This window comes from Diorhabda carinulata, chromosome 9 (genome assembly GCF_026250575.1).
Source record: "Diorhabda carinulata isolate Delta chromosome 9, icDioCari1.1, whole genome shotgun sequence".
NCBI lineage: Eukaryota > Metazoa > Arthropoda > Insecta > Coleoptera > Chrysomelidae > Diorhabda > Diorhabda carinulata.
Genome location: NC_079468.1, coordinates 5,315,553 through 5,342,754, shown reverse-complemented (window position 1 = coordinate 5,342,754; position 27,202 = coordinate 5,315,553). Strand labels below are relative to the sequence as shown.

Genomic DNA, 27,202 nt, shown 5'->3' with positions numbered 1-27,202 from the left:
TTTACGTCCAAGCTTTATGATCACCAAAAAGTTAGCAGGGAAAACAACATTTCTTAGTTATCTACAATAAATATTTACAAATTCTTTTGACATTGACTTAAAAGCAACTTCAAATTATACTAATGAGCTGGAAAATTCGGAAAGTCGCATAAAAAGTTGATTACTCGGTATCTAACCAAAGTTTTACGCATTGCACTAGACTGAGTGAACTCTTCCAGTTATACACGCCACTGATTTAGACCAACGGATCTATAATGTGGGTCAACTTGAATCAAGGAAAGAACGCGTAAAGCACGTTCGTGTATCTCAAATAAATAATAATATTTAAATAGAGTGAATTGGAAGGTTATTCAACTGGTAGACTTTACAGAAATCGGAAATTTCGTCTATATTTTCAAGATACTACAACCCGCTACGAAATGATGGAAAATGTACACAAGTTTTTGCCCACCCTATAGTTTGCGTGATACACAAAAAAAATACCATCGATTTTGATATTCATATTTTAAAGAACACATATAGATAAAATATATTATTAATAAAACGATTTTAATTCCTCGTTATAACTCCCCTTTGCTTATATATTTTCAATGCTCCATTTTGGCATTCTCCGTAGCAATTTTGACAAATAATCGTCGTTTATTTGATTCCATTCTTTTTTGATATTCCGAAGATGTGAAGTGGAAATAGGACACTGCTTTCTTATCACTGGGATCGTTGATATGCTGGAAGATAAATTTTCCCTCTATTAGCCGTTGGCCAGAGCACATTACATTTTATTTAAATATTTTTTATAGCCTTATTTCTACAAAATTTGCAATCAGGTCCTCAGTCGCCCTTCGTTCAAAGCATTATCAAACCATTACCAAGTCTCCGCCGTGTTTTACATTCGAGATTACACATAGATCTAAAATTTGTTCTTATTTTAACATAACATTCTTCTCTTAGACCCAAAAACCTCAGGCTTTAGCTGTTCACTCAATACAACTCTCTATTCAGCACACTCTAACCTCTTAATTTCATTATTATAGTCTCAAAAGAGGTTACTTCATAGCCACCCTTCCAAAAAGGCCAGCATATCTCAATCCTTTTTTCACTGTAGAAGCACTCAACGGTAGATCCTTGGATTCATTGGTCTCAGCTGCAATCTCTGGGCCCGTGAGTCTTCAACGGTTGCAGTTTTTAGAGGCTATGATTTCTGGAACCACCACGATTCATTTTTTAAAATAAGAAGAATATATTATTCTGTATCATCATTAAAGTTTTTGGATATCAAATCATTTTCCCACCCCTAAACATTCCATATTAGTTAACTCATATCCCCGTAGCAATCAAAATGTTTTGAATGAGAAATTGCTCTAGTGCTGCAACTGTTGTGGTTGAAATTAGGTTTGAAGATGAAAACATGTCGCAAATAATTCTGTGAAGAAATGTTTTTATCGGTTTTATCAGTCTATCCCAATAGTGAAACTGTGAAAAGATCATCGTCCGGACAGGAGCCTTCAACACAAAGATAACTGACACCACTATCGTTCGAGATCTTCCCAATGTCACAGGGGCTTCTTGACTGTCATTTCTTAAATTTTACCTGAGCTAGTTGACTGTCCAGATTCATGAGTTTCTGCTAACATCTAACACGGGAAACAACCAGATGTTTCATACGTGATTCAGTAGAAAATATCTCCATCATTTCAATTTAGTATAGTTTAAAATGAACGTATGTATTCTAATTATTATGCTTGGTAGCCCCCAGACTACTTTAACTTGACTTCAACACATCTATAATATAAAGTATTCACCTTATTGAACGATAACACGAATTCCCGACAGCAATAGAGAACGTAACGAACCATATTATTATTATTTATTACTTTATCAAAAGCACCGCGCAACTACTGTCGCGTGCAGCAAATAATACATCCGACCCTCTACCGTTATACTCCCGAACACAATACGATTACCATTGAACCACTGTGTTACCCTCTGAAATTGGGGTATGTTAAGTGCAGAGCCGTAATTAATCAAACTACATTAATTTACTGCTGGACAACGGCTATTGCTTGGAATATTGATTAGGTTGCTAGGGACATTGTTTCCCGAGGGTTTATTTTCAAAGCGTGCAAGTAATTTTTCGTATTTTACCCAAAGGAATTTGAAAATTAGTTATAATCAAAGTGGTTGAAATTAACTTTAAAGAGGAATATGAAATTGCTTGTTACTTTAAGCGAATTCAGTTGGAAATTCTGGAACCGTTGCTGTTATTCATACTGAATACACTGTTTACACCAACACTAACAATTACACTGTCTAACGCGGGTTTCTATAACCAAGTTATCATCTTCAGAGACTGAAGGTAAACAGTTTACACGCATCGGACAATTTTTTTCTTAGCGTGACAATTTTTATTTAACGAAATATATAGCGGGCCAAGTTGTAGCATTACATTATTTACTAAAATAAAAGTATAACTTTAATTTTTCTGAAATACTAATTTATTGTGCAATATTAAAAAAAAACATTTTCAATTGCAATTAATTGAACTCAAGTTAGTTGCGAAGTAGAAGGTTGAGGAGCACTGGACTTTGTGGGAACATGTGACATGTGGAACTGTTTTAGTTTCTGCATTACTTCATCATAAGCCGGCTCCATTGTGATGCTGAATTGTTAACAATGAAAAAAGGTGGTCATCGAAGACAATTTTTTCTTAGTTTCATTATTAAAAACGTTTGCATGGGCAACTAAATTTGGGTATTGGGTCCTAGATAAGGACTTATAAAATTCCAATTTGCTGGTGTTCAAAAATAGTTGCTTCAAATGGGTAGCGCGTTCGACGACAGACGCACCTACACGCCACTACATTTTCGGTTTTCGCTCATATCCCCATCCGCGCTCACACATGTTGTTTTATGTGCGACGTGCACTGCCATTACTGCCAATTGATAATAATGTAATTTCTGATAATAAGAAAGCTGTACTTGATTTTTGTTTGATGGTCGCGGGCCGGATTTCAAAGATTTGCGGGCCGGAAACGACCCGCGGGCCGTAGTTTCCCCATCCCTGGTGTAAACAGTTTATTCAGTTTTAATCGATTTAAGTAACTATGACAAAATTTCGGTTAATTATAAAAATATCGAATGAAATGTTTAAAAAATACCAAATTAATATACTTTTGACCAAACTTCAGCTGCAATTGTCAGGAACAGTAATTTTGACGTACTTCCGCAAATTGTCTGCTATATTCAAGTCAACAGCAAGCTTATGGTGTTAATATTCCATGCCAAAGTCAACAATTTCCATAGAGGCAAACATACATTACCGCTTAAAAGTTTTGACCACCTCATAATCCTTTCATCAAATTTCAAAACAATATATTTTGACGAATTTCTCTTTGATATTGTCAGGCGAAGGTCGAAGCAGTGTCTTACGAACCAAAAATAAAAGTGTCCTTTTTTGTTCACAAGGGCATGTCTATGTCTAGTTTAGTCCCAGTTAGCTCTGTGGGACGCAAAAATCTACTGTGAACCATACTTTTTAGACCAAGTGCGAACAAATCCGAATTATTTTTGTTCTCGCAAATGCAGACTTGCACCTTTTAAAATGGGTAAAGAAGCTATCGGTTGAAACTCGTGCAATTAATCTTCATAGTCAAGGCAAAAATAATTGTCCATTGCCGCTAAATAAAAAATTCTTTGACGTACAGTAGTCTACAACACGAAAAAATGTGCATCCACCACGAGAGATTTAGCGATAGAAAACGTTCAGGGCAGCCTCGAAAAATCAAAAACGTTGATTGTATTGATCAGTAAACGTAATCAACGACTTACGGTCGAGAGATAGCAGCCCAGATCAATGAATATTTGACTCTGCCTTTGAGAGATTGAGAGAAGCTACCTTTTTAGAAAAGTATTAATAAATAAATCTCTTCTTAAACATCAAAATAAAATTAAGCACTGGGTTAAAGTATTGTGATAGTAAAACACACGTTTCGGTTTCTAGACATAGACTAACTTTTATTATCTTCAATGTAAATACATAAAGGCACAAAACAGCCCCTAACAAAAAGAACGGAAAAGAAATGATGGAAAACAGATGGCTATTAACAAAACACAATACTTCGGATTGAAACCAACATAAAGAACAAAAGTTGGACGCATAAAGTATAGGAGAGAGTTTTATGATTCAAAATTTTAGGTTTTTGGATCTAAGAGAAAAATGTTTGTGCGCAAGCAAAGGAAGAACGGGTACAACATCCGGGCAAAAGTCCGGTGCTGGTTTGAGGATGTTTTTCCGGTGCTGGTTTGAGGATGCTATGGAGAATTGGAAAGGAAGAATTTACTAAAAGAAATGATTTACAGTCGCTCAGCTTTAACCCGATTGGTTAGTCGGGTAGTCAAAAAGCAGTGTCCTACTTCCACTTCACATCTTTAGAATATTCCTATGCAATTATGATAATAACTGTAACTTTTTTCATAATTTCGAGCAAAATATCTTTTGTAATATGATAACTATGAGTGTTAATTAATCCATAATTAACAACGAAGCCAACCAGTCCTTCTGGGGTAGTTATTTTCCAACCCCTGGCCAGTCAGTGGAAAATATTTTACAAGCGACTGGCTCAGTATATTCACCAGTCCCTGGTACATCTTTTCAAGTTAATGCAGCAGTTTCTAGTTTTCATATTGTGTCGTAACTAATTAAGTTGCCAGAAAAAACCAATACTCACAATAGAAGAAGAAAACAATCTGTCTACCCAAAGAAAAAGACAAAGGGTAGTGATAAATATAACCAAGGGCAGGACCAAGGAAAGAAGACTAAAGAGTTGAAGAAGGAGACCGAAAGAGTAAATATGAAGGTTCTTCGGAAATCACTCGATATCTCTTTGTTAGACGTGGGTACTGATGATTTGTATCAAGATGATGAATTAAATGATGCTGACGATGCAATAAATATATGCTTATTATCTGAACAATTGGGCAGAAATAATTTGCCACAGCTGTACCTCACGCAGATTGTTCTGGATGGCAGTCTGCTAAGGGTTATGTTTCTGTTAGATTTTTGAATAATCCTCATTGCCCAAGAAAATGATCTAAATTTTTTGTACTTTTATATTTCCCAAAGAAGCTTATTAACATGATGTTTAATGATCTCAAGTAATAGCTAATTGTTATGAGGCGGTTACAATCAAGATTTTGTTCTTTCAACTTTTGTATTCTAATTCTTGCTTAAGTAATCCCAATCACCCCTAATACAATAATACGTGGTGGAATAGAATATCCAACAAATTATAGGAAATAGGAAATAATTTTTAAGCGGATCCTGTCCTGAAGGCACCGATTCAAGTGGAAAGAAACAGACGCAGCGAATGCATTCATTCCGTTCGGTATCTGACCGTCGACAAGTACAGCTAAACAATTAACACACGAGTGGGGCGGCACTTACTTTGCGGAACTATGACAAACGATAACGGTACACTATGTAGAGAAGGGATCAAAGAGGGCGTTTCTTAAAAGGATACTAGCTAATTAGAAGTCACAAATATGTGGTTTAAATTAATCAGAAAACTTAAATGTGTTGCCTGTTTTTCGAATTTTATTATTATTGCGAATTAAAACACCAATAGATACGCCTTTTGCAACATTCATTTTATATCAGTTTAATCTAAAGAGGACAAAAAGTTTGATTTACCAAAACATAGAAAATATTTAAAAAATTGTACAAAATATCTATACAAAAAAATGAACGGTGCTTAAACTAAAACCAGCCAATGAATTTCTAATAGCGTGTGTTGCCGCCCCTCGCTCTAATTACAGCTTCCATTCGTCTTGGAAGACTTCTAAACAGGTTCTGGACGTATCCTTGCGGCATGTTTTCCTAGAAGTTAAAAAGAACATTTTGAATATCATCTAGTGTTCTTATTGGTGCCGGATGTTGCTGAATTTACCATCCTAGATGGTCCCAGACATGTCCTATTGGGTTAAGGTCCGGGCTACGTGCAGGCCAATTCAAGGTGGGTATCTCGACCTCTTCTAAGTACAGCCGAACCACTCTAGCAGCGTGTGAACGAGCATTATCGTGTATTAGCACAGAGTTGTCACCGATATGAGGCATATAGGGCACTACATGGGGTTCTAGAATATTGGTTATGTGCTTGTCAGCATTTAGTCTTCCATCATTCACTGGTACTAACTCCGTGCGACCCTCGAAAGAAATTCCTCCCCAAACCATGATAGAGCCACCACAAAAGCTTTCAGTTTGACAAAAATTAACCTGATCGTGCCGTTTACCATGTCGCCTATATACTGGTACACGCCTATCTGACGATTACATACAAAATAAAATATTGGACCAATCTTGAATATTTCAATTTGCGTGTTCTCGAGTAAATTACAATTTTATTACTCGATATTCTCTGGTAAGACGTGGACCTCTAGCTGGCACTCTTCCTCTTATACCTGCTTCTCTCGGCTTATTTCGAACTGTTTGTAGTCTTATTCGGTCATTACGAACAGCCAACAGATCTGTTTGCAGCCTTCGAGCGGTGGTATGCCTAATTATTAACGCCGTTAACTTCAAATAACGATCATCTACTACCGAAGTTACCCTTCCGCGGCCTTTTCCGGATCTTCTGGTTAGCTGCTCTGTTTTTTGTAGCGAATAACAACTCTGGATATGGTGCTTTGTTGAACTCCAATTACCCCGGCGACGTATCTTTGACTGCGGCCATCTTGTATGAGCGCGATGATTCTAGCGGCTTCTTCATTCGTCACATGTCTTCTAAACGTTAGGGCACATCCATTATTAACAAAATAAATTTAAATTTTCACTATACAATAACACAATTTGCTTAGAAAGTTCTCGATCTCAATGCATTCTCCAAAACAAAAATGATTTACTCGAGCATTTTTGCTCCAAAAAAAAATTTGTAAGAAATTGTGATATTGTTTTACCCATGATAAGAAACCAGAAATATCTATCAAGTTGATACATACACAGATTGTCCCAAATAACTAAAATTACGTATTAAAAATATCCTAAAATACCAGTGATGCGATAATTTTTTTGGGGTGAATAGTTTATAAAAGAAGATATTACATTAGAATCTCATTTTCATGCCTTCCTTAAAGATTGATTTTTACATTAGGCGTGTATTGTCTAATAAACCTCAATTGAGGAAATATCCACGAATCTATTCATTCAACCTAAAAAGCTTATACCTTATACCTTATATTCGCTTTTGTGTTGTTCCAGGTAATGTACCGAAATCCCCCTCATTTTACTTTACGTTGCTTTTAAATATTGAATTCATAAACACGTCGTAAAGAAAGCCTTTACTTTAATATACTTTTCAACCAATTTTTATATACTTGTCATATCGTTAAATTAGCTTTTGGATTTTATCTTTCCAGTCAAAGCCCGGTGTTTGAATATCAGTGAGCACTACACAGGGATCAAGTTATTACCAATTTAATGCTCCGATCAGATCTTTTTTTCAATTAGCTGAATATGAACGGAAATTTTTGTGAAGCAAAATGATGCCTTCAGTTAGCTTGCCACGTCCTTTGTTTAAAATACCATGATGGATTTTTCTCAAAGTCTGACAATATGTCAGTAACAACCCCTTCCTATCTCACATACCTATGTTCAAAATCGACTTTCTGGGTGATATCGATTGTTGCCATTCCATAGTGTTACGAATTCGTTCACGATATGGACCGTGAAGCCGGTCCTACTCGATTATTTTGAAAGAATAAATAGTTTGTGATGCGGGAATTCTCAGAAAAGTTATTTTACATGCTTGTATATACAGCGACAATTTGTTTATATATTTTTAAAAGAATCGATTTCTTTTTGTTTTTCTATCCTAGAACTCAATTATCGATAATTTTTTCAATAAGTAGTCGCTTTTTTATCAGCAAAAATGTCAGTAAATAATTGGATGTCATAGTCGAAGCGAAATAGTAAAACGTAATCGTTGAATTTAAATAAATTATATAATTTAGTGATTAGAAATAAGTGTTTACGTATAGTTCAGTGAATAGTAAATAGTTTAGTGTACTTAGTATAAGCATATAATTGAAAACAATAAGTAATTAAGAAACATTATGTATAAATCCACCTCACAGTGTAAAATCGATTAAGTAAAGTGAATTCTTCGAAATATTATAGATGGACAGAAATAGTTGACGTTCATGCAAAAAGTAGTATGTAAAAAACTGTAGTTTTTACCACAAAATTAACATATGTCCTCTTATTTATTATAAGATGCTTGTAATGATAATAAATAGATCAATATTTTTCTAAAGACTTTTTGAAGATAAAATTAGTTATCATTTTACATTAGAACATGAGACAATCTGTATTATAGTGTAGATCATGTAACCTCCTCGCTGATAAACAAGCGATTTTTTTTGTACAAAAAGAATTTCTCGATAATTCAGTTCTAGAATTCTAGACAAACAAAAAGGCCTTCCAAGAAACTGATTCTATAAAAAAAATTAAGCAAATTGCCACCGTGTATAAAAACATGAAAATGAAATAGTCATATCCGCAAAAATTTATCTTCTTGTAATATTATCGAACAGGAACGGCTCCATGGTCCATATCATGGACGAGCTCGTAACAATAGACTTTGGTTTTGATTCTGTTATTACGTAGGCCATCCATGTTTCGTCGCTACTAAAACAATTATCGTCTCCTTCTTCAAAAACTCCCAAAACGGTTGGTTTTGTGCATGTATGACAGCTTTTTTGGTATCTAGAGAATTATTCAGATATTGACAAATTCATATAGTGTCCGTTCTCTTTGAATTTTGGGTCATGTTTTTTCATCAAAGCGTTCCATTGGTGGTTTTCGTACACTACACATATTTCACAATCGCTTTTAGGCCTACACGTCAAAGAAAGTATATAATAGACCATACACATCGAAGTCGGGGGGTTCCTTGAGTGACAACTGTCCAAAAAGGATGCAGACGCGTGATTTCAAAACGGTACTTACGTAAAAAAACATGCCTCGTATATTTAATACATCAATATAACATAAACAATGTTCTTAATAAAACGACTTCAAGGTTCGTTTATTTTTAGAAACAACGAGATTTTCACGCTTTATCTTAAATTAAACTGCCAGCAAAAACTTTTCTTTGCTCACCTATGGGAAACCGTAAAAGCCATAAAATATTCATTAAAGAAAGAAGCATAAACATACCATTCCATCACACAGAGAAAATGTGGTGTAATAAGAAACGTTTTCATATTTTTTATCACCTTCTACTCATTTGTCGAAGTAAGGTGACGTGAACAATAAGGACTATGAATGCCACATCCAGACTCTTCGCATTCGGTTTAGTGTTCGAGGAAAAACGAGATCATTGTTCTACAAATAATTGTTATTATAATAAAGCAAATGTTCACTCTAGGGTCAAGTATCTAATTAAAACTTTTTTTGTCCAACTATTTACTCAAATTCATTTATATATTCGTTATAGCAACAGCATATTCCAAGAGAGAAGGCTCGGAATTAGGGGAATGGTCTCCAAATTTATCCAAAATCAAAGAATAAATGATGAAATTCGAAACCTTATTATGGCACTCTATTACGAAAGTCCCCACAATCCCACGTGCGCTCAGAAAGTTATCTGGGGTCAAATGTTAACATTTCAGGTCGAAATTCTCGAAAATGTTTTATCAAAAAAATACCAGCTAGGTGGGAAACCAAGAAAATATTGTTAATAATACTTATCTCCATGTAAGTGTATTTCTTTATGCTAAAATTAGTTCACTTTTCATGTACAATCCCATCTTTCAGTGATTGTTTCATGAATATGAGTTTTTTATTATTTTATTCACCTTTAACTATTAAATTCCGCCCCACTCTCCCCTACGTTCTAGTGAGTATGTTTATCAAATTATCATGCAACATAATATTAAAAAAACTTATAGTTTATAGTAGTTTATCTTTTATTCAGTTTTCCACTTTTTCTATCGAAACGTTTCCCGAAAAGTGGAATATACTTTCTCACGAAGAAATATATGACTTTTGTTTTCGTCACGCCGAAGAGAAAAACAATTAATAATACTGCGTAATTGCTTCGTTGGGAGTTCATCAATCAAGATAAAAATGACAGATATAAAATCATTTCCATCTTCATGCAAATATTTACAATATTGCCAAATGTTTCTTATTATTTTTTATTTGTCTGTTGTCAAATCATGAATAAACATCGATTAAACTTATGTAGTTGAAAATAGATTTGAAATAAGTTCCAATATATATCGTTCAATTGATTTCTTGCACGTCTAGAATAAAATATCGAAAGTCTTATTGCAATGTAAATCAATTTAGTATTGTACGAGACTGATGATATAAAAAAAATTATTTTGATATTATGTCTGTTTCTGGCAGAAAACTCACAGAAATCTTGTGAGTTTTAATGCAAATTTGACCTTAGGAAAGAGGTAGAAGTCACATGGTATAAGATCCGGCGAATAAGGTGAGTGGTATAACCCTGGGATGTTTTACTTGAATAGAAATATCTTGACCGACAGCTCGAAATGAGGCACCAGTTTGCACAGACTTTCCGCTGCTTAAAATTTTCATGCCAAATTTTTCGCACACATTATTTGTCAATTCCTATGGATTCAGGAATTACACGATCAAACGGCCGGTATTCTGACGGTAACGGCTACACTGTTTTGTCTGCAGACACGGTACACATAGAAAGAGTAAGCTTCGGGGTGAACAGCTGTCAGTCGCTAACATTTGACTGTAGCATTTTTTGTAGCAGCGCTAGTCTCGTTATTTAATAGCCACACCTCGTAATCTTTAATTTTTAAACACCATTTTATTCTCTATTTTTATGTTCGTATACAACTTTATCAGTGAGTTTTAATTGGTATATTGTATCTAAGTTGGAATTTTTGGAATGAACACACTTTGTACACTACACCAACTATCACAACTAGACTGCCAAACGCGTAAGCTGTTTACCTTCAGTCTCTGAAGACGATAACTTGGTTCTCGAAACGCGGATCAGACAGTGTAACTTTGTGTGTTGGTGTAGTGATAGTGAAAACAGTGTGTTCAGTATGATATATATATAGGGATAAAGCACGTATTATTTTAATTGATTTAAGAAATATTAAATTACAAACAATTGAGTGAGAGCTTTGAGGATGTAACTCTTTATAAGAAGGCATCAATTCTTATAGTTAATAAAAGAAGCAAATAAGTCAAAAGAAATAATTACTTATGAATAAATATAGCAGCTTTTTTCGAAAAGTTCATCTGAAAGCAACAAGAAACAGTCCGATTTATTTACAGGTTTTTCCTGGTAGGAAGGTTTTGATTACGAGCTCCACAAGGTCAGTTCTACTTACGCTCAATTTACGAATTATTGTTTTAATACGATCTGAAACTAATATCACATCTAATTCAGCTGAAGAATCACGTGGGTCAAAATACGATTGCTCTTTGATAATACTAGTTTGTGTTTGTGACATTCTTTGTGGTAAAAATGTTCAATGATGAGCCTATTGGTGTAACATAGAACAGTTGATGTTCAAGAGCTTTGCTAATCTAGTTTCAGAACCTATCATAGCTCTCGCTCCAAAACTAATAATACAGGTACATGTGTTGAATCTCTGGAAGTTTTACGGCTTCTAAGATATTCATAATCTTATATTTTTGAAAAACTCGAATGAAAATTAACATTGGATACAACATTGTTTTCATTTAGGAATGGTCAAAATTAATTACAAGTTTTAATTGTCTCATTTGATAAATATTTTTGATGTTATCCACCCGTTTTCCGGAAATTTTTATTTCGTTAAATTGTTTTGTTAATTTCATTGTACAATTTTCAACAAGTATCACATCTTTGTAATTTCCAGAACTACTTGTAAGAAGCATAACGATGTTATCAGTATTAGATGATGACCGGATCATAATCTGAATGTTCGAAAACTAACCCGGATCACGTTCAGTGGGGTTGTCGAGCCGGAACGCTCCGCAACGTCGTTCCGGTACTTCCTTTTTGGACAGGAACGCGTTCCGGAACTAAAGATGATTTCTGATAACGAGAATTGGCTGACGTATTGAAATCCTTGATTAAGGTCTCATCGTTCAGCGAATGATAACAAAACATGGAAAATTCAACCACAAGGTCCTGAACATAATCCTATTTGGAATATTTTATAAAAACCATTTGGTGATTTCATGTATTGTTAAAAATACTTATGCAATATTATTTGAGTATCTACTATGCGTATTTTATAATTTGTTAACTAATTTTTATTAAACGTTCCTATTATTGTAATAAACACATATACATAAAATGAGTTTCGTAATGATTTTCGTTTCCTTTCCTTTTTATGCTATATGCAGTCTCTCTCTGAGACCTAAAAAAAACGTCGCCGCCAGGATTATCATGGAAAATCACCCCCCCCCCCTGTCGTTAAATTTGGGACATGAGACCGCACAGAGCGGCCATCTACCCAAGATCGGCCCTGTGTATATAATTATATATACGCGTTCCAGTAAAAAAATAGCACCACTGATCATGTTCATTGTTGTTCGGAAACTGATGGTAGACCAGTGGATAAATACGATAAAAAAAATAAATAAAATATAAAATAATAATAATAAAATAAAATATAAATAAAAAATTATTTATCCGCCCTAAATGGTTGTCTATTATTAATTCTCATGAGCAGTGTCATTGGTATTGATCTTGCAGGTATCTGTTTTTTTTAAGAAATTAATTTTAAAGGAATCTTGAGGATGTATGTAATGGATTAATGATGTAAATTAATGTAATGTAAAAATTAGCAGCAATTACCTGTAATCAACTTTAATGTCATTAATGTACTACTATGAATTGCAGCTATATGTTTTTTCAGTTAATCTTACAGCATTTGAAAGAAAATGATGTCACAAATCAAAATAAAAATGATTGCCAGCTCTCAGTCGGCCGCAGTATTAGGGTTGCCAGGTATAAACGGATATATTATTAATAGTTAACAGCATTCACCGTTTTTTTTTCAAATTTTATGCAAAATTGTAGTTTTATATACATTGAACATGAAAATCCATGGTTGCCAGTTACACAATGACCGCAAACAGAGGTTGCCGTGATTTTTATAAACGACTTTCGCTCCAGGAAACGCAAGAGAGAAGATGCACGCATTGTTACGTGCTGTTAACAATAGTATAAAGATGTGTAAATTAAGTTTTGTTATTTTTTCACTTATAATTTATTAAACATAAATATTTAGGCATAATGAAATGAAACTACGAAATTCCTAAACTGCACATAAACTGTATAAGTGTCGCAGCTGCCATGCTTTGTCCTGATTCATAAGATATCTTAGTGGTATTAAATTTTAGTTTAAAATCCATGTGAATGGGCGAATCGTTCATAATTGCTCAATAACAATTATCAAACATCCAGAATTGTACAACTGAATAAATAACATGGAAGAAGTAACGAACAAAATAATAATGAAAAACAAAAGTTTTTGTAGATCATGTTTTTAATTCGAAATTTCCACCAAAAATTGAAGTTCGGAAACTTTAATAATCTAAATCTCATTCTGGATTAGTATCCGCAATCCTGATAAATGATTTACCTGAACCCGGTTTATAGTTTCCAAACGGTTCTAATGTAGTTATTTTTTTCTTTTACAGTGGTAGTCTTTTTGATCCTCTAGTAATGTGGTTTTACGTTCATTATTTTGCTTTTCTCTTAAGATATATTTCACCGAATATTTCACTTGGAAAGATTTACAATTAGTGCGTACCCCTCACTTGAGAAATAATTAATCAACTCCTCTCATTTTTTGGATTCCACTTTCCTTCTTTATTATATGCTTTCCAAGTATATCGCATAATGTGTGCCTCTTTCAGATCTTCGAAACAATTCTTCTTGACAACCGTAGTAAGAATTTTCATTCGCTTCTTCTTCTCGCTTCTCTCATAATCTTATTGTCGTTACACAAATTGTTTATTCGTTCTGAATTGGTTCGTGACCTTGATCTCGTTCTTATCATCAAAATATTTAGTATCACAGCCTTTTGGATGTCGATGAAGGTGGGTTGATAATAATTGAGATTTCATCCATATTTTCGCTATGCTATATCTGTTTACTCTCAATGACGAAATCCACGTACTTGGCAAGTTTTTCCCGGTGTTTATTGATAACGTTGTGGGAGTTCTCTGTGAATACGTCTATGAAAAGTACTGAATTGACTATTTTATCAACCACCACGATCTATTATTCATCAACTGTTGGCCAGTTTGCGATAAAAGATGTACACAGGATTATGCCGGTGCAGATAGTCGTTATTAGCTAAGACAGCGGTTCTTAACCTATGGGTCGCGCTGAGTCGAACCAAAAAAGTTAGTAATACACCAAATAATAAGTAATACCAACAACTCCTAGAAGAGTTATTCCCTAATACAAGTTATTCCTTAATACAATGTTTCGGTTTTACCGCTCTTCGCGAATGGCCTTCCGGAAGTGACGTCCAATTCCTGTCCTGAGGCTTTCTCTTCTAGGAGGTGTTGGTAATACGCACGCCATTGCTTTGCGTGCGCGCAGACTCAGTAAGCTCTCTGTCAAAAACTCGTTTCTGCGTATTGTGTTGTGACTAACACTGAAACGTGTAATAACAGTGAAACGTGAATACAAGCATTTTAGAAACAAATTTTGTCTTATTATTAATAGTGGAGTGATCAAGCTGCAGTGCGTATTGTAAAATGAATACAAGGAAGCATTTTTAGAATTAGGTTTTACTTGCATTTATGATCGAGGAGAGAACAAGCCGCAATGCGTGTTGTGTAGTGAAATATTAAGTAATGAATCGATGAAACCGAACAAATTTAAAAGACATTTTGTTGCAAAACATAAAAATTTTTCCTTTGAGGGAAAAGATCGCACTTTTTGTGAAAGAAAAGAAGTAGTAGTGGTTTTATAAATTCTGCCAAACAAGCTACATTTGCTTCTTTTTATGTGGCTTGCCATATTACAAGACAAAAGAAACCCCATAATATTGCTGAAAAACTTGGTGCCATTGACATGGCACGTATCATGTGCGGAGATCAAAGAAATTACAAAAGATACCATTATCAAATGATACAATTCGTTAACGAATTAATGATATGTCATTTGATATTAAGAACCAACTTATTTCTGCTATAAAAATTGCTGGTTTATTTAGTATTCAACTGGATGAAACGACAGATGTAAGTAAAGATGCTCAACTCATGGTTTACGTGCGGTATCCAGGTTTAACAGATATACAGGAGGACATTTTATTTTGCAAACCAATGTCAACAACAACTAGAGGTGAAGATATTTTTCGTATGGTCTATTCGTTTTTTAAAGAAGAAGGATTAAATTGGAATCAGTGCTTCAGTATTTGCACCGACGGTGCAGCTGCCATGGCAGCATCTCAAAAGGGATTTTCGACAAGAGCAAAACAAATGAATCCACAAATTATATCGATTCATTGGTTGTCACATCTTGCTTCAAAAAAATTATCACCCGAATTTTGTATCGTTTTGGATGAAATTGTTGCGGTAGTCAAATCAAGAGCTCTTAACTGTAGAATTTTCCGCAAACTGTGTTTCGAATTTGGTGCAGAATACGAACATTTATTATATTATTCTGAAGTTAGATGTATTATCGTTGCGGACAGAAATCGAATTTTTTTTTGAGAGAAAAGAAACACCCATTAGCATCTAAATTCTCCGAGTTGAAGTGGATTACTCAAGTTGCTTATTTGTTAGATATTTTATTTGAAATAAATAATCTAAATACGTCTATGCAAGGACGTAATCATACTATTATTGAATTAACTGAAAAAATTACATGTTTTAAAAATAAAGTCAAATTATGGAGAAATAAGGTTGAGTAAAGAAACTTGCTTCATTCACGACTCTTAATTTACTTGTTGAAGACAATAATATTGATATCACAGATTATGAAATACAGAAAATTATTATTATTAATCATTTAGAAAAACTAATAGCAGACTTTGATCGATATTTTCCTGCAGACGGTGTTTTCAAATATAATTGGGTTCGAATGCCATTTAATTTTGATGTAAGTGATTTGCATGAGGAATTTGTTAATATTAATCAATTTCAAGAACAATTAATAGAAATACAAAGTGACCAAACACTTCGATACAATTTCTACAAAAACACTGAATCTTCATGTGCTTTCTGGTTAAAATTAAAAACCGAAAAGCCAATAATTGTTAAAGAAGCCCTAAAAGTATTATTGCCCTTTTCAACAACATATATGTGTGAGGCTGATTTTTCGGCTATGTGTGTAATCAAAAACAATTACCGGAACAAGTTAAATCCTGAAATAGATATAAGGTGCTCCTTGACAAGCATTCAACCGAGGTTTGAACTGTATGACTTGCATTTAAAATTTTAAAGACTTTTCATATGTATTGATATTTCTTTTTTTATGAATAAGTTAAAATGTCAATTATTTTCAAAAAGTTATAAATATATTTTAATTTGGTCAATAAAAATTATTAAAAACACTTGATTATTAATTAAATTTTCCTTAGATCGAAAAGTAGTTTTGTTTATCTTTATTATTAAAAAAATAAATAAAAAATTTGTAAGTTAAAAAAAATCATGATCGTAGGATTGAAATTTTTTCAAAAATACGATCTAAAATAGAGCAATGAAAAAATGTTGACGAACCACTGAGCTAAGACACTTCGAGCAGATGCTAAATGCCGAATTTCTGTCATTAATTTGTATATTTATTATTGAGAAAATGCTAATTACGAGAAGAAAGGGTTCTGTTCATTATAACCGATAAAAGATATCCTTAATAGAACCCGATTGCGCGAAAACAATACGTTAAATATAGTCCCAACCCCAAGTGAATTATCTAGCAGCTGAAACTCGTAGTGTCATAGGTACAATTTCAAATTTAGAACATTGTGTTTGTGTGTATAGGTAGGTATAATGCTCATTGTGTCCAAGCATCGAATCTGGGTAATATATCAATCATTGTTGGTGGCGGGGCATCACAATCAGAATCCAATTCCAAACAGATCGTCTGTTCCTCGTCGGTCTATCGGGAATCGCAGTTACGAACAGGGTCGAATTTAGATTAAAAAAAATCTCGGAAAAACAAAAAGAAAAGAAGACGTCGAGTTGAAAGGAAACAACGGTTCCAGCATAAAAAAATTCTCCTGAAAGCTATTCTAGATTGAAAATAAAAGTTTTGTCATTTCTAGTTGAATCACAGATAGTTTTTTATTATAATTTCACTATAAAATAAAGAATTTTGAGATCTTATAAACAAGGTTAAGTCAACTGCTGTATCTCTAACTATCATTGAAGCTTCCCAGTTGGTAATTAACAATCATTTATTGGATCTTAATCTATGCTATCAAAAATACTCTTTATAATGTCTTGATTGCGCAAAAAATAAAATAAAATCAATCATTATAGGTAGGATCAATTTACACTTATTCCAAAATTAAAGATATTTCTAAATCGACCTCAATCGATTAATTTGAAACTATTTATTGAAATTTGCAATCATTGGAGATGTTGCCAATTGGAAAGTTTTTTTATCTGATTTTTACGGATTTTTGATAAGCAGTCTGGATTCAAAATGACTTATTTTCATTTGAATAAAAATATTAAACTACAACACTCTCAAAGAGTTTCGTTAAGAGTCATTTCAAGGTTGTTTAATGGGTACCAGGAAACTTATAAATGGAACCTAGAACGAGAAGACGCCATTATTAACGGTTACCTGGAACTTCCGTAACACCTGCAATTTACTGAGAAGATATTCTAATGCTCAAAAATGAGAAAAATAATTTCTAGCACCAACTTAAGATCCAGATCATTCTTAAAACTCTATGCATAGACAAGAAACAGTAAATTGGGTATAGGAATACTGACACTGGCGAATGGGAGAAAGTGATCTTCACAGATGAGTTCTTTAGGGTTTTTATTTCAGACAGCACAGGAAAACGTTTATCGAAAATTGACCTCTTTTAAGGGGATAGAATTCTGGTCTGGGCAGGAATTTGTTTCAATGACCGTAGGGAGTTGATTATATCGGATGGAAACATGACATGAAAGGTATAGAGGCATCTGCTGTTGCCCAACATACACAATCACTTAGAGCTGTAGGCCCCCAGTTCATTTTTATTGATGATAATGCGAGATCACATCGAGCTACGGTAATTTTAGGAAGTACAGAAAATCATCATCATCTGAATGTCATAGATCGTGTGACTAACTAAAAAAAAACACATTTTTTTATTCATCAACGTAATCTCCTTCACGAGAAATAAAATCATTCCAACGCTTCTCGATGCTGTGCTTGTAGAAGGATTTGTCTTTTGCCTCAAAATAGGCTTCATTTTCAGCAATTGCTTCTTTATTTGAGCCGAGTTTTTTACCGGCGAGCATTTTTCGAGATATATAGATTATACAATAGTCACTGGGGTCCAGATCTGGACTATACGGTGGACGAGAAAGCAATTCGAAGTGTAATTCGTTCAATTTAACCATCGTTGCTATCGACTTGTGAATCTGTGCATTGTCGTGATGAAACAATGGATTTTTTCTTAGACATATAAAGCCTTTTTTTTGCATTCAAACGATCCAACAACCATCTAACAGCCATAACTTCCAAAGTTAAACGGCTGTAGTCCACTCCGTTGATGATCATTTTGATTCCGGAGTGAAGTGTTGGCCAAATATTGCTCTAAATCATTAGCACGTTGTTTGTTTTTGATCGACTGTGAGTAAACGAGGCACCCACTGGGAAAAAAGCTTTCTCGTGGTCAAATGCACACTGCCTTCTGATATATTAACGGTCTCAGCTATCTCACGCAATTTTAATTTACGATAAGATATAACTAATTAGTGGAATTTTTCTATGTTTTCTGGAGTAACCACCTCAATTGGACGACCAGAACGTTCACCAGCATCGGTGTCTGTTTAAAGTCAACAAACCAATAACAAATGGTTCTTTTCGATGGTGCAGAGACCGAATAACACTTTTGAAGCCGTTGTTAAGCTTGTAAAGTATTTTTTTTTTCATCAAGAAGCAATGATTAACAAACGAAATTGATTCGAATCCAATGCTTTGAAAATAGTAAAAGTAACTTCACTTAAATGGCTGTGACTTTTTTCTGACTAATCGAAATTTGACACATGTCTTTTAAAAGTTGGTAGTTCTTAAACGTCATATGGATTTGACAATGGCAGCGCTATCTGCCTGTCAGTTACACGACTTATTGAGTGATGTTATAAATAAGAGAAAATTCATTAGAAATCTTGGTTGAAAGTATTCTAAGAAAATGTGCTGTTGTGAGGTTATATCAAGTATTTGCAGTTGTTTGAACATTCTTCTTTATAAAATAACATATACCATTTTAAAAAATACCAAAAAATTATTTTATTTCAGCTTTTAAATTGAAGCAGTATCTTCAACTTTTGAACATGACATACAAATTTGATAGACCATCTTACATATAAGTGGAAAGTTACGAATCCCAAACTTATCTTTTTCGACTTTTATTGATTGTTTTGTTATTTTATTTCAGGCACTCATTGCTTACTTGGAGCAGTGTATATCGATGTAGAGTATGAATATATTTCTGCCATTGGAACATTCTAAGCTTATCCGCCATTCAAAATGATTACTCAACGGGAGACTTCTCTATTCTGTAGCTCTATTACCTGTTGACTCTTCTCAAGATCTTCTACTCAAAAAACCGTTGGCATGTATAGTTGTTTACTAATGTTAGAGATTTTCACTAGGATATATAACGTTCCAGGAAGTAGAGTAGAGATTATTTATATTAAGTTCATATCTATATACAGAAATAATTCATATATTCATTCACAGATAACATTACCCGAAGGCGTTATGAATGACTGGATAATCTACTAGACATGACTCTAACCGTTTTCTTATTTCTTGCATCAATGTGGTTAATGTGGTTATTTCTAAAAGTCATTTCTATTGCTCTTCATACATAACTTATTCTATTGTTGACCCGTACTCTTATTTACTCATTCATAATCATTCAGTCTTAATATACCCGGCAGAAATTTCCAAAGTTAGAAGACATTCCTCAAAGTGAATTCTTGTATAACTTTTTGTTAAAGTTCTAAGCAAAGTATGATATTCAGATTAGTTGATTGATTTTTGTTTCTCCGAAACCAGAACGTCATCTTTCCACCGAACCACTTACCTAATTTTAACTCTTTATATTCGTTCTTCTGGGTTGTTTTTCTACAAAAAACAGGTTGATTTTAGTCCACCACTGTACTGACAGCGGATATATCGAAACCGTGGGTCATCAGCCGAAGGCATGGCAGGGTGCGACTTAGTAGATAATGTTTCCAACCGAATGCCTTCTCTCAATCAACGCACGTCATTACCCCTTCGGCGCTCTTGTACTCTCCGTTTTTCATGACATCCTATCCGTTGTGCAAAATACTTGATACGGCAACGCAGTCGAAGGTATTTATAATCTACTAATGCGTTAATGTATTTCAGAAATCATGTTTAGGTTTTAAATTCTGCTCAAAACAATTAACATACTTTTTATGTGAGTAAAACAAGCCTGTTATGAAAAAATTGAAGGTTACAACCTTGAAAACTTTGTCTAGAGTAATTAATATTTTACCCTTTGAGCAATAGCAGTTTACGTAACAAGTCCCGAAAGTGGTCCTGCAAGCCTGCGGGTCCAGTAAAAGACCACTTTCGGGACGTATTACGTACAATATTTTTTTAAAACGGACGTTGTTGGTACCATAAACTTCATATTATTCAGTTTACATTTTTATAACAAAAATTATTAATTAATTTCAACAATTTTTTCAACAATCGATATTTTTTGAATAGTTATTATAAACGTACAATTATTAGCATTACATACTTATCTGTAAGCACGGTATTTCAAAATTATTCGTTGACGTAAGATTTTTTGAATTGCTTACATTATATAATATACAATTTCTGTGTTTGAGTTATCTGCTTTTTGAATTTTGTTAGCTATATCAAGCTTATTATGAACTGAATGCTCAATGTAGCCTTAGGCAACTTGAGATGAACTCCAACCACCAAGTCGTTTTAAGTTTATGATGTTAGCACCTTCGTTAGCTAGCAAAGTCGCCGAACTACGCCTAAAGCAATGCCCCGTGTATTCCTATGGGTTTGGCAATCTCAAAAATGTAGCTATTTTGGAGAGAGCATTACCTACAGAATGTATGCCTACAGATTGTTTATTACATTTTTCTTTATTGTAATTAATAAAGAGACGTCGATGAGGACGTTGGTTAGGCGTAGCGCTATATACTTCCTATACAAATTTAGCTCTTTTTCCCCATTAATAATAACTGATATTGATTCGTTGGTTTTGGTGTTTGAAATTTTAACCAAAAGCATAGTTTGTTTATCTTCTATGTCGTCAATTAATATATTAGCGTTTTCTTCCCGTAGACATGCACCAGTATAACCCATAATCAACAACACTTTGGTCATTAAATATTGTTCGTCTGAAGCTTCTACTAAAAACTTATCGATATCCTCTTTATTAAGTACTCTAGACTTCTTTGCTTTATACCCTACGGATTTTTTCATAATAAACGCCGTTAATTTAAAATATTGTCGACATTTCTTCTGGTACGTAGCATGACCTTAAGCATCGAATATAAACTCCACGACGAAGAAGATTTCAGCGTTTCTGATTTTTCTGACAAATAAGCTAATAACACATCCTCACAAATGCTTATTACCTTCTTTTCCAGGCACCACTTTTCAAAAATTTGGTATGTTTGTTCATATCGTGTCCGGGACTTCGAAGGTAATAAATCAAACGTTTCATCTGGTATAATTTCATCTTCCATTAATTCACAATCAAATGCATCATTTTGAACATCCATTTTATAATAAATGTCACGTTTTCAACTAAAGGTCAAAATATGTCAAGTTATTTTATAGTTTTGAATAATACAAAACTCGGTTACTGTAGAAACCAATTGACCACTATCTCAAACTAACTATTTTATTATTTTTTTCATTAAAGATAGGCAGGAAAGTAAATGAGATTTTCTGACCTAAAAATAAACCGGAAAGTACTAATTTATAGCCGGTTAAAAAAAAAGAAATTTAAGACATAATTTTTTTCAACTCTATATATGTAAGTCTTTATGTCCAAAGTCTTTTTCCATTATTTGACATAGTATCGTTCATGTCAAATGGTAGTTAGAAATGAATTTACAAAGATGGTCCCAGAAGTACCTGACCCAATAAAGAAAACATGAAAATTATGGAAAAAAATATATTTAATTTTTCAACGTAATTTCCTTTTAGCTCCATACAGTTTCTCCAGCGACGTTCAATAAATCCGATACCCTTTTTATCATAAGAATCGTCAAGTACCTCAAAATAGCCATTAACTGCTGACATCACCTCTGCATTGTTGGAAAATCTTTGACCACCTAGCCATTTTTGGTTTGGGAACAGAAAATAATCCAAGAGAGCTAAATGTAGCGAATACAGTGCATGTGGTAGTAAATCAAACTTTCATTCATTAATTTTGACCATTGCAATAATGAATGTGTGAGCTGGTACACTATCTTGATGAAACAACACTTTCTTCTTAGACAAATGCGACCAATTATGATTGATTTCTTTGCTCAAACTTTGTAATGAGCACATATAATACTTGCCTCTGGTAGTTCTTCCTTTTTCTAGATAGTCTATAGAAATTTTTCCACATGCATCTCAAAAAAAGGACGCCATGACCTTGCCTGCAGATAAAACAGTCTTTGCTCTCTTTGGAGCCGGTTCTCCTATTTCAATCAATTGTTTTGATTGTTCTATTGATTCGGGGGTGAAGTGATGGACTCATGTTTCATCCTATTATGAAACGGGAGCAAAAATTCGACTTTATTTCTGTAAAACATTGCCGAGCACTCGTTGGAGACATCTTCACGACGCTGTTTTCTTTCCATTGTGAGCAAACGCGGCATCCAGGTTTCTCATGTCCAAATTTTCGGTTGATATGCGATGTACCGCACTTTTTGAAATGCTTACTATGTCTGCTAGCACGCGCAATTTCATCCGACGATCATTCAATACCGGTTTGTGGAAGTTCTTCAGCATTCCTGGAATCGTCACCTGTTTTGGCCAACCACTACGATGCTGGTCTTCGCAGGTCATGCGGCTTCGTTCAAACTCTGCTAACCAAAATTTTACTGTTGATAACGAAGAAGCAGTCTCACCCAGGTTGGGTTAAAGCCTTCCAAATGAAAGTATTGTATAACGATTATCAATTCTTACATGTGTACAAATTCACTGAAAACTGAAGGCTACCAAACAAATACTAAAGTACGTGGCGTCTTCAAACTTGAAACATATGCTTTCTAGATTTTGTGATTTCTAATACAGTGGTATTTTTCAAGCAACTACCGCCATCTCTAGGCCAGGCCAGGTTCTTCTGAGATCGCCACTGTTAGCGAGGTTAATAATAATATGTACAATAGTGAACTTTGTCGAGCGAATAGGTACTATAAGCGTTTTTTTTACCTTGCTGCGTTCGGAAAACATAAAATGAGTACAATTGGGCATCCAAAATATTCAGTATTGTCTCAGAAAAAAAACACCAACAACAACAAACAACAAACAACCAAAAAACACCACCAAAATATTTTTCCAATTATAGAGGGTGTATATTTTTATAATACATAGTGAGTACAATCAATATGAATTTAATATTTTGTTAAGACATTATTGGGCAGTCGTCGCTGCAAGAAAATACGTGAAACTGAAAAAATACTGAAGATCGTTTGCTCTGAGGTTGTCCACATGCAAGGGATATTGAGACTACAAGGGATGAGAAAACCAGCTTACTACCAGCACTTATCGATTACTGGACTTTCTTAGATCTTCCAATTAATCATTACGTAAGATCTATAACAGTTATCGAAGAGTGCCACAAGAATTAGCCGAGATTCAAGCCAATCGTCGTGTAGATGTGTCTAACCAGCTCTTTGTTTTGCCGAAAGGCATTACTGCTTGCGATGCCGGACATGGAAAATCAGTGGTTAAGCAAAAGATAACCACCAAAACCCTTGGCAAAGATAGGTCGTTTCGAGCGGAAAGTCTTGTTTTGTGTCAAGTGGAATTGTGAAGGTTTAGTGTACTTCGAAATCATTTCAGATGGTCGAGCTATGTATGCCGAAGTATATAGTGGGCAGCTGATGCAAATGCATAAGATTTTGTAGAAGAAATATCCAATTTAGTTAACCGAAAACGGGTTAGACAGCCAGCATTTAGTCCGCACCTTCCACTATTAGATTACTATTTGTTCAGATCCATGACGAAATTTTTGCGTGAAAAAAAATTTGAATCCAAACGAGACGTTGAAAATACCCAAATAAAAGTTTTACCAAGGTCTCTAAGAACTTGCTGAACGTTGAGTTGAAACCATAGAATACTAAGAGTTATATTTAGGATATTAAGACTTTCTTTTTGTGCAATTATTTAATAAGCAAAGTAAACATTGGAAACAGACATTATTTATGAGACTGTATTTTGTAATAATCTGTACAGAGATATTTCCAAAAATATCGTTGCACAAGACGATACGTAAAAATGAAAGTTCAAACGTGCAGACAATATATCAACGGCGTTTTTTATATTCATTTTCTTAGAAAGCAATTCCGTTTATCGATAGAGCTCGTTTGTATACCGTGAAATATATTGAAATGGCAATAACGTGCGACAACACATTTTCAATTATTAAAACACAAACTGTTCACGCTTTACGACCATAAAAACATTAAGGGTTAATGTCGAGCGGGAATGTACGTATCGATTGTATTTGTATGTAAGTATGTGAGACTGAGATTGTTACCATTCACTGGTCAATAGTACTCAATAAACATTTACGTGTGATTATTTTGAAGATACTTTCTAGGTATTGCTTACCATTTATAACTACAGAAGTTTAATGAGGAATAGTCAAAATTTGAAAAACCGATAAACCGAGAAACCAAAAATTCATTTCAAATATTTTTTTTTTATTGAAATTAATGTATCTCGACGTATCAATTGACATTGAAATATATACGAAGTTTGACTGAAAGTCTCAGACATCAAACTAAAGACGTCAGGAATTATCAATATAACCCACAGGAATCAGGAAGCACATTTTGATCTAAATAACGAAAATATTTCTCTGCGAGAGAAAGAGAAATGCTTTATTGCCAAAAAATTGTTACAAAACACTTTCCGGTTAATATGCCCTCAAATTATTGCGAAATGCGGGAAAAGATGATAACGATTTGATTTCAATCGGCAAGTGATTGTGCATTTTTTGCTTTGTAAAATATTGAGCCCTTAACTAAATCTGAACGTGGAGTAGATAGGGAAAAGTCGTTTTTTGTGGGCATGATCATAGTACCTCCATGAGTTGAATTAGTTATACAGTTTTTAAAGAATTATTCTTATATATATTGAATTAGTTCTTCATACAAAAAATTGGAATTTTGATTTTATTTGTAGCGACACTGTTTTGGTATCAAAATTTGGAATGGAACATTGATATTTTATTAATTTAAAGCGAACAGTAGTTGTCCCGGACGGCAATTTCATCCACTAAACTGCAATGTAAACTTTGTAATAATAATTTAACTTTAATCACCCAAAACACTTTTGGTTCATATGTTACTCATGGAAGGATTCAAATACGAAAATTTAGGTATCGAGTTAACTTATTTTCTTTTTTTTAACATAGTTTTTACATTAATTGCAAGCTAAGCGGATTATTTTAATACAATGAAAAGCTGTTAAGTAAGTACTCGTTGGATCATATATAGGACAACAAAAATAAATAGAAATTCTGGTAAAATGAATACAGTGATTATGAACTTGTTTAATGTTGGAGTTACATGTATTAGAAAAAAATCTGAACGCATAAATAATTTTCACTGATTTTTATTGTTGCTAAAAAATAAATCAAAGTACTGAAGGAAAGTAATAAAAAAGTGCTTTGTCATGACTGTAACACAGAAGAAATAAATAAAGGACTTGCTAAATGCAACGAAACACTGAGAGGTAAAACAAAAATAAAAAATTAGGAATTTGTAAGCGACTTAGAAATTTGTTGAGAAGAGAGTGAAAGAGAATGAAGAAAATATTAAATTAGGGAAAGTAAACATAGAGGATGTTATAAGCAATAAATTATACCACCCGCTGTCACTGCTTTAATGCTTTGCAGTAAGTTAAATGCATTGTCTAACTTTGTCAAAAATCATCATAACCAAGTCAAAAAGAGCTTGCAGAGCTACAAGTAGATCAATTATTATAATGCGAAGTAATTGATAAATTTCAAAAAAGGACAACAGAGTTCGTCCAAGCTTCGTGGAAAAAGGGATACTGCATAAGAACAATGCACCCTGTCCTTCATAGTGTTATGCAGTTTTTAGCTTCTAGAAGGAGTCCAGTGCCACCATTGTCACCTTAATCGCCAAATCCAACCATAAATTTCACAATAAATAATTCTTACCTCGTAGTTTTGGAATCAAATGATTTTAAAAAATAGTTCAATTCATATATTTTTGCTTTTATTGTTTCTTGCAACTTTCCGACTTGCGGAACATTTTTTTATTTGTTTCGTATTCATAAAATTATTAATGTTCCTCTACATCATCGTAGATGTGATGCGAATACGTATACTTTGCTAACTAAGAACAAGGATTAATTGACCTCTCCGTAGAACCTGATCAAGCACTTTAATTGGAAATTGAGCTCGAAATTGAGCACCATCCAATTTAGCTTGAAAATCGGTATTTTCCAGCGACCATTCAGCAGATGGGCTCGTAGGAAACCAACCCGGGGATCGGTCTTAATTGCGTGTCTCTGATGATGATCACCGCGACAGGTTGTAATTACAGTCAGGATGATTGATGACGTGTCATATCTGCAAACTTATCATTGCGTCACTTGCTGGCTACATTAACATACGACAGGGTAAGGTGGAATGTTCTTTAGAGGAGGAAAATCGATACTGGTCATTACATAGGCGTACTTTAGACGTTAACGAGTTTTAAAAAATATACCTCGATAACAATCATCTTGAAGACGATATATTCTTGTAAATAAACATCTAACAGTATTCAC

The 27,202-nt window shown here is 33.9% G+C and overlaps 1 protein-coding gene across 1 annotated transcript in view; it reads left to right on the top strand.

The window, feature by feature from the left end:
• Window positions 1-19,957, top strand: part of LOC130898075 (zinc finger BED domain-containing protein 5-like) — a 29,820-nt gene extending 9,863 nt beyond the window's left edge. Inside the window, exons 2-3 of the mRNA XM_057807119.1 lie at window positions 15,178-15,672; window positions 19,913-19,957. Coding sequence (XP_057663102.1) covers window positions 15,178-15,672; window positions 19,913-19,957 — 540 coding nt within the window. The remainder of the gene's footprint in view (window positions 1-15,177; window positions 15,673-19,912) is intronic.
• The last annotated feature ends 7,245 nt before the right edge of the window (window positions 19,958-27,202 follow it).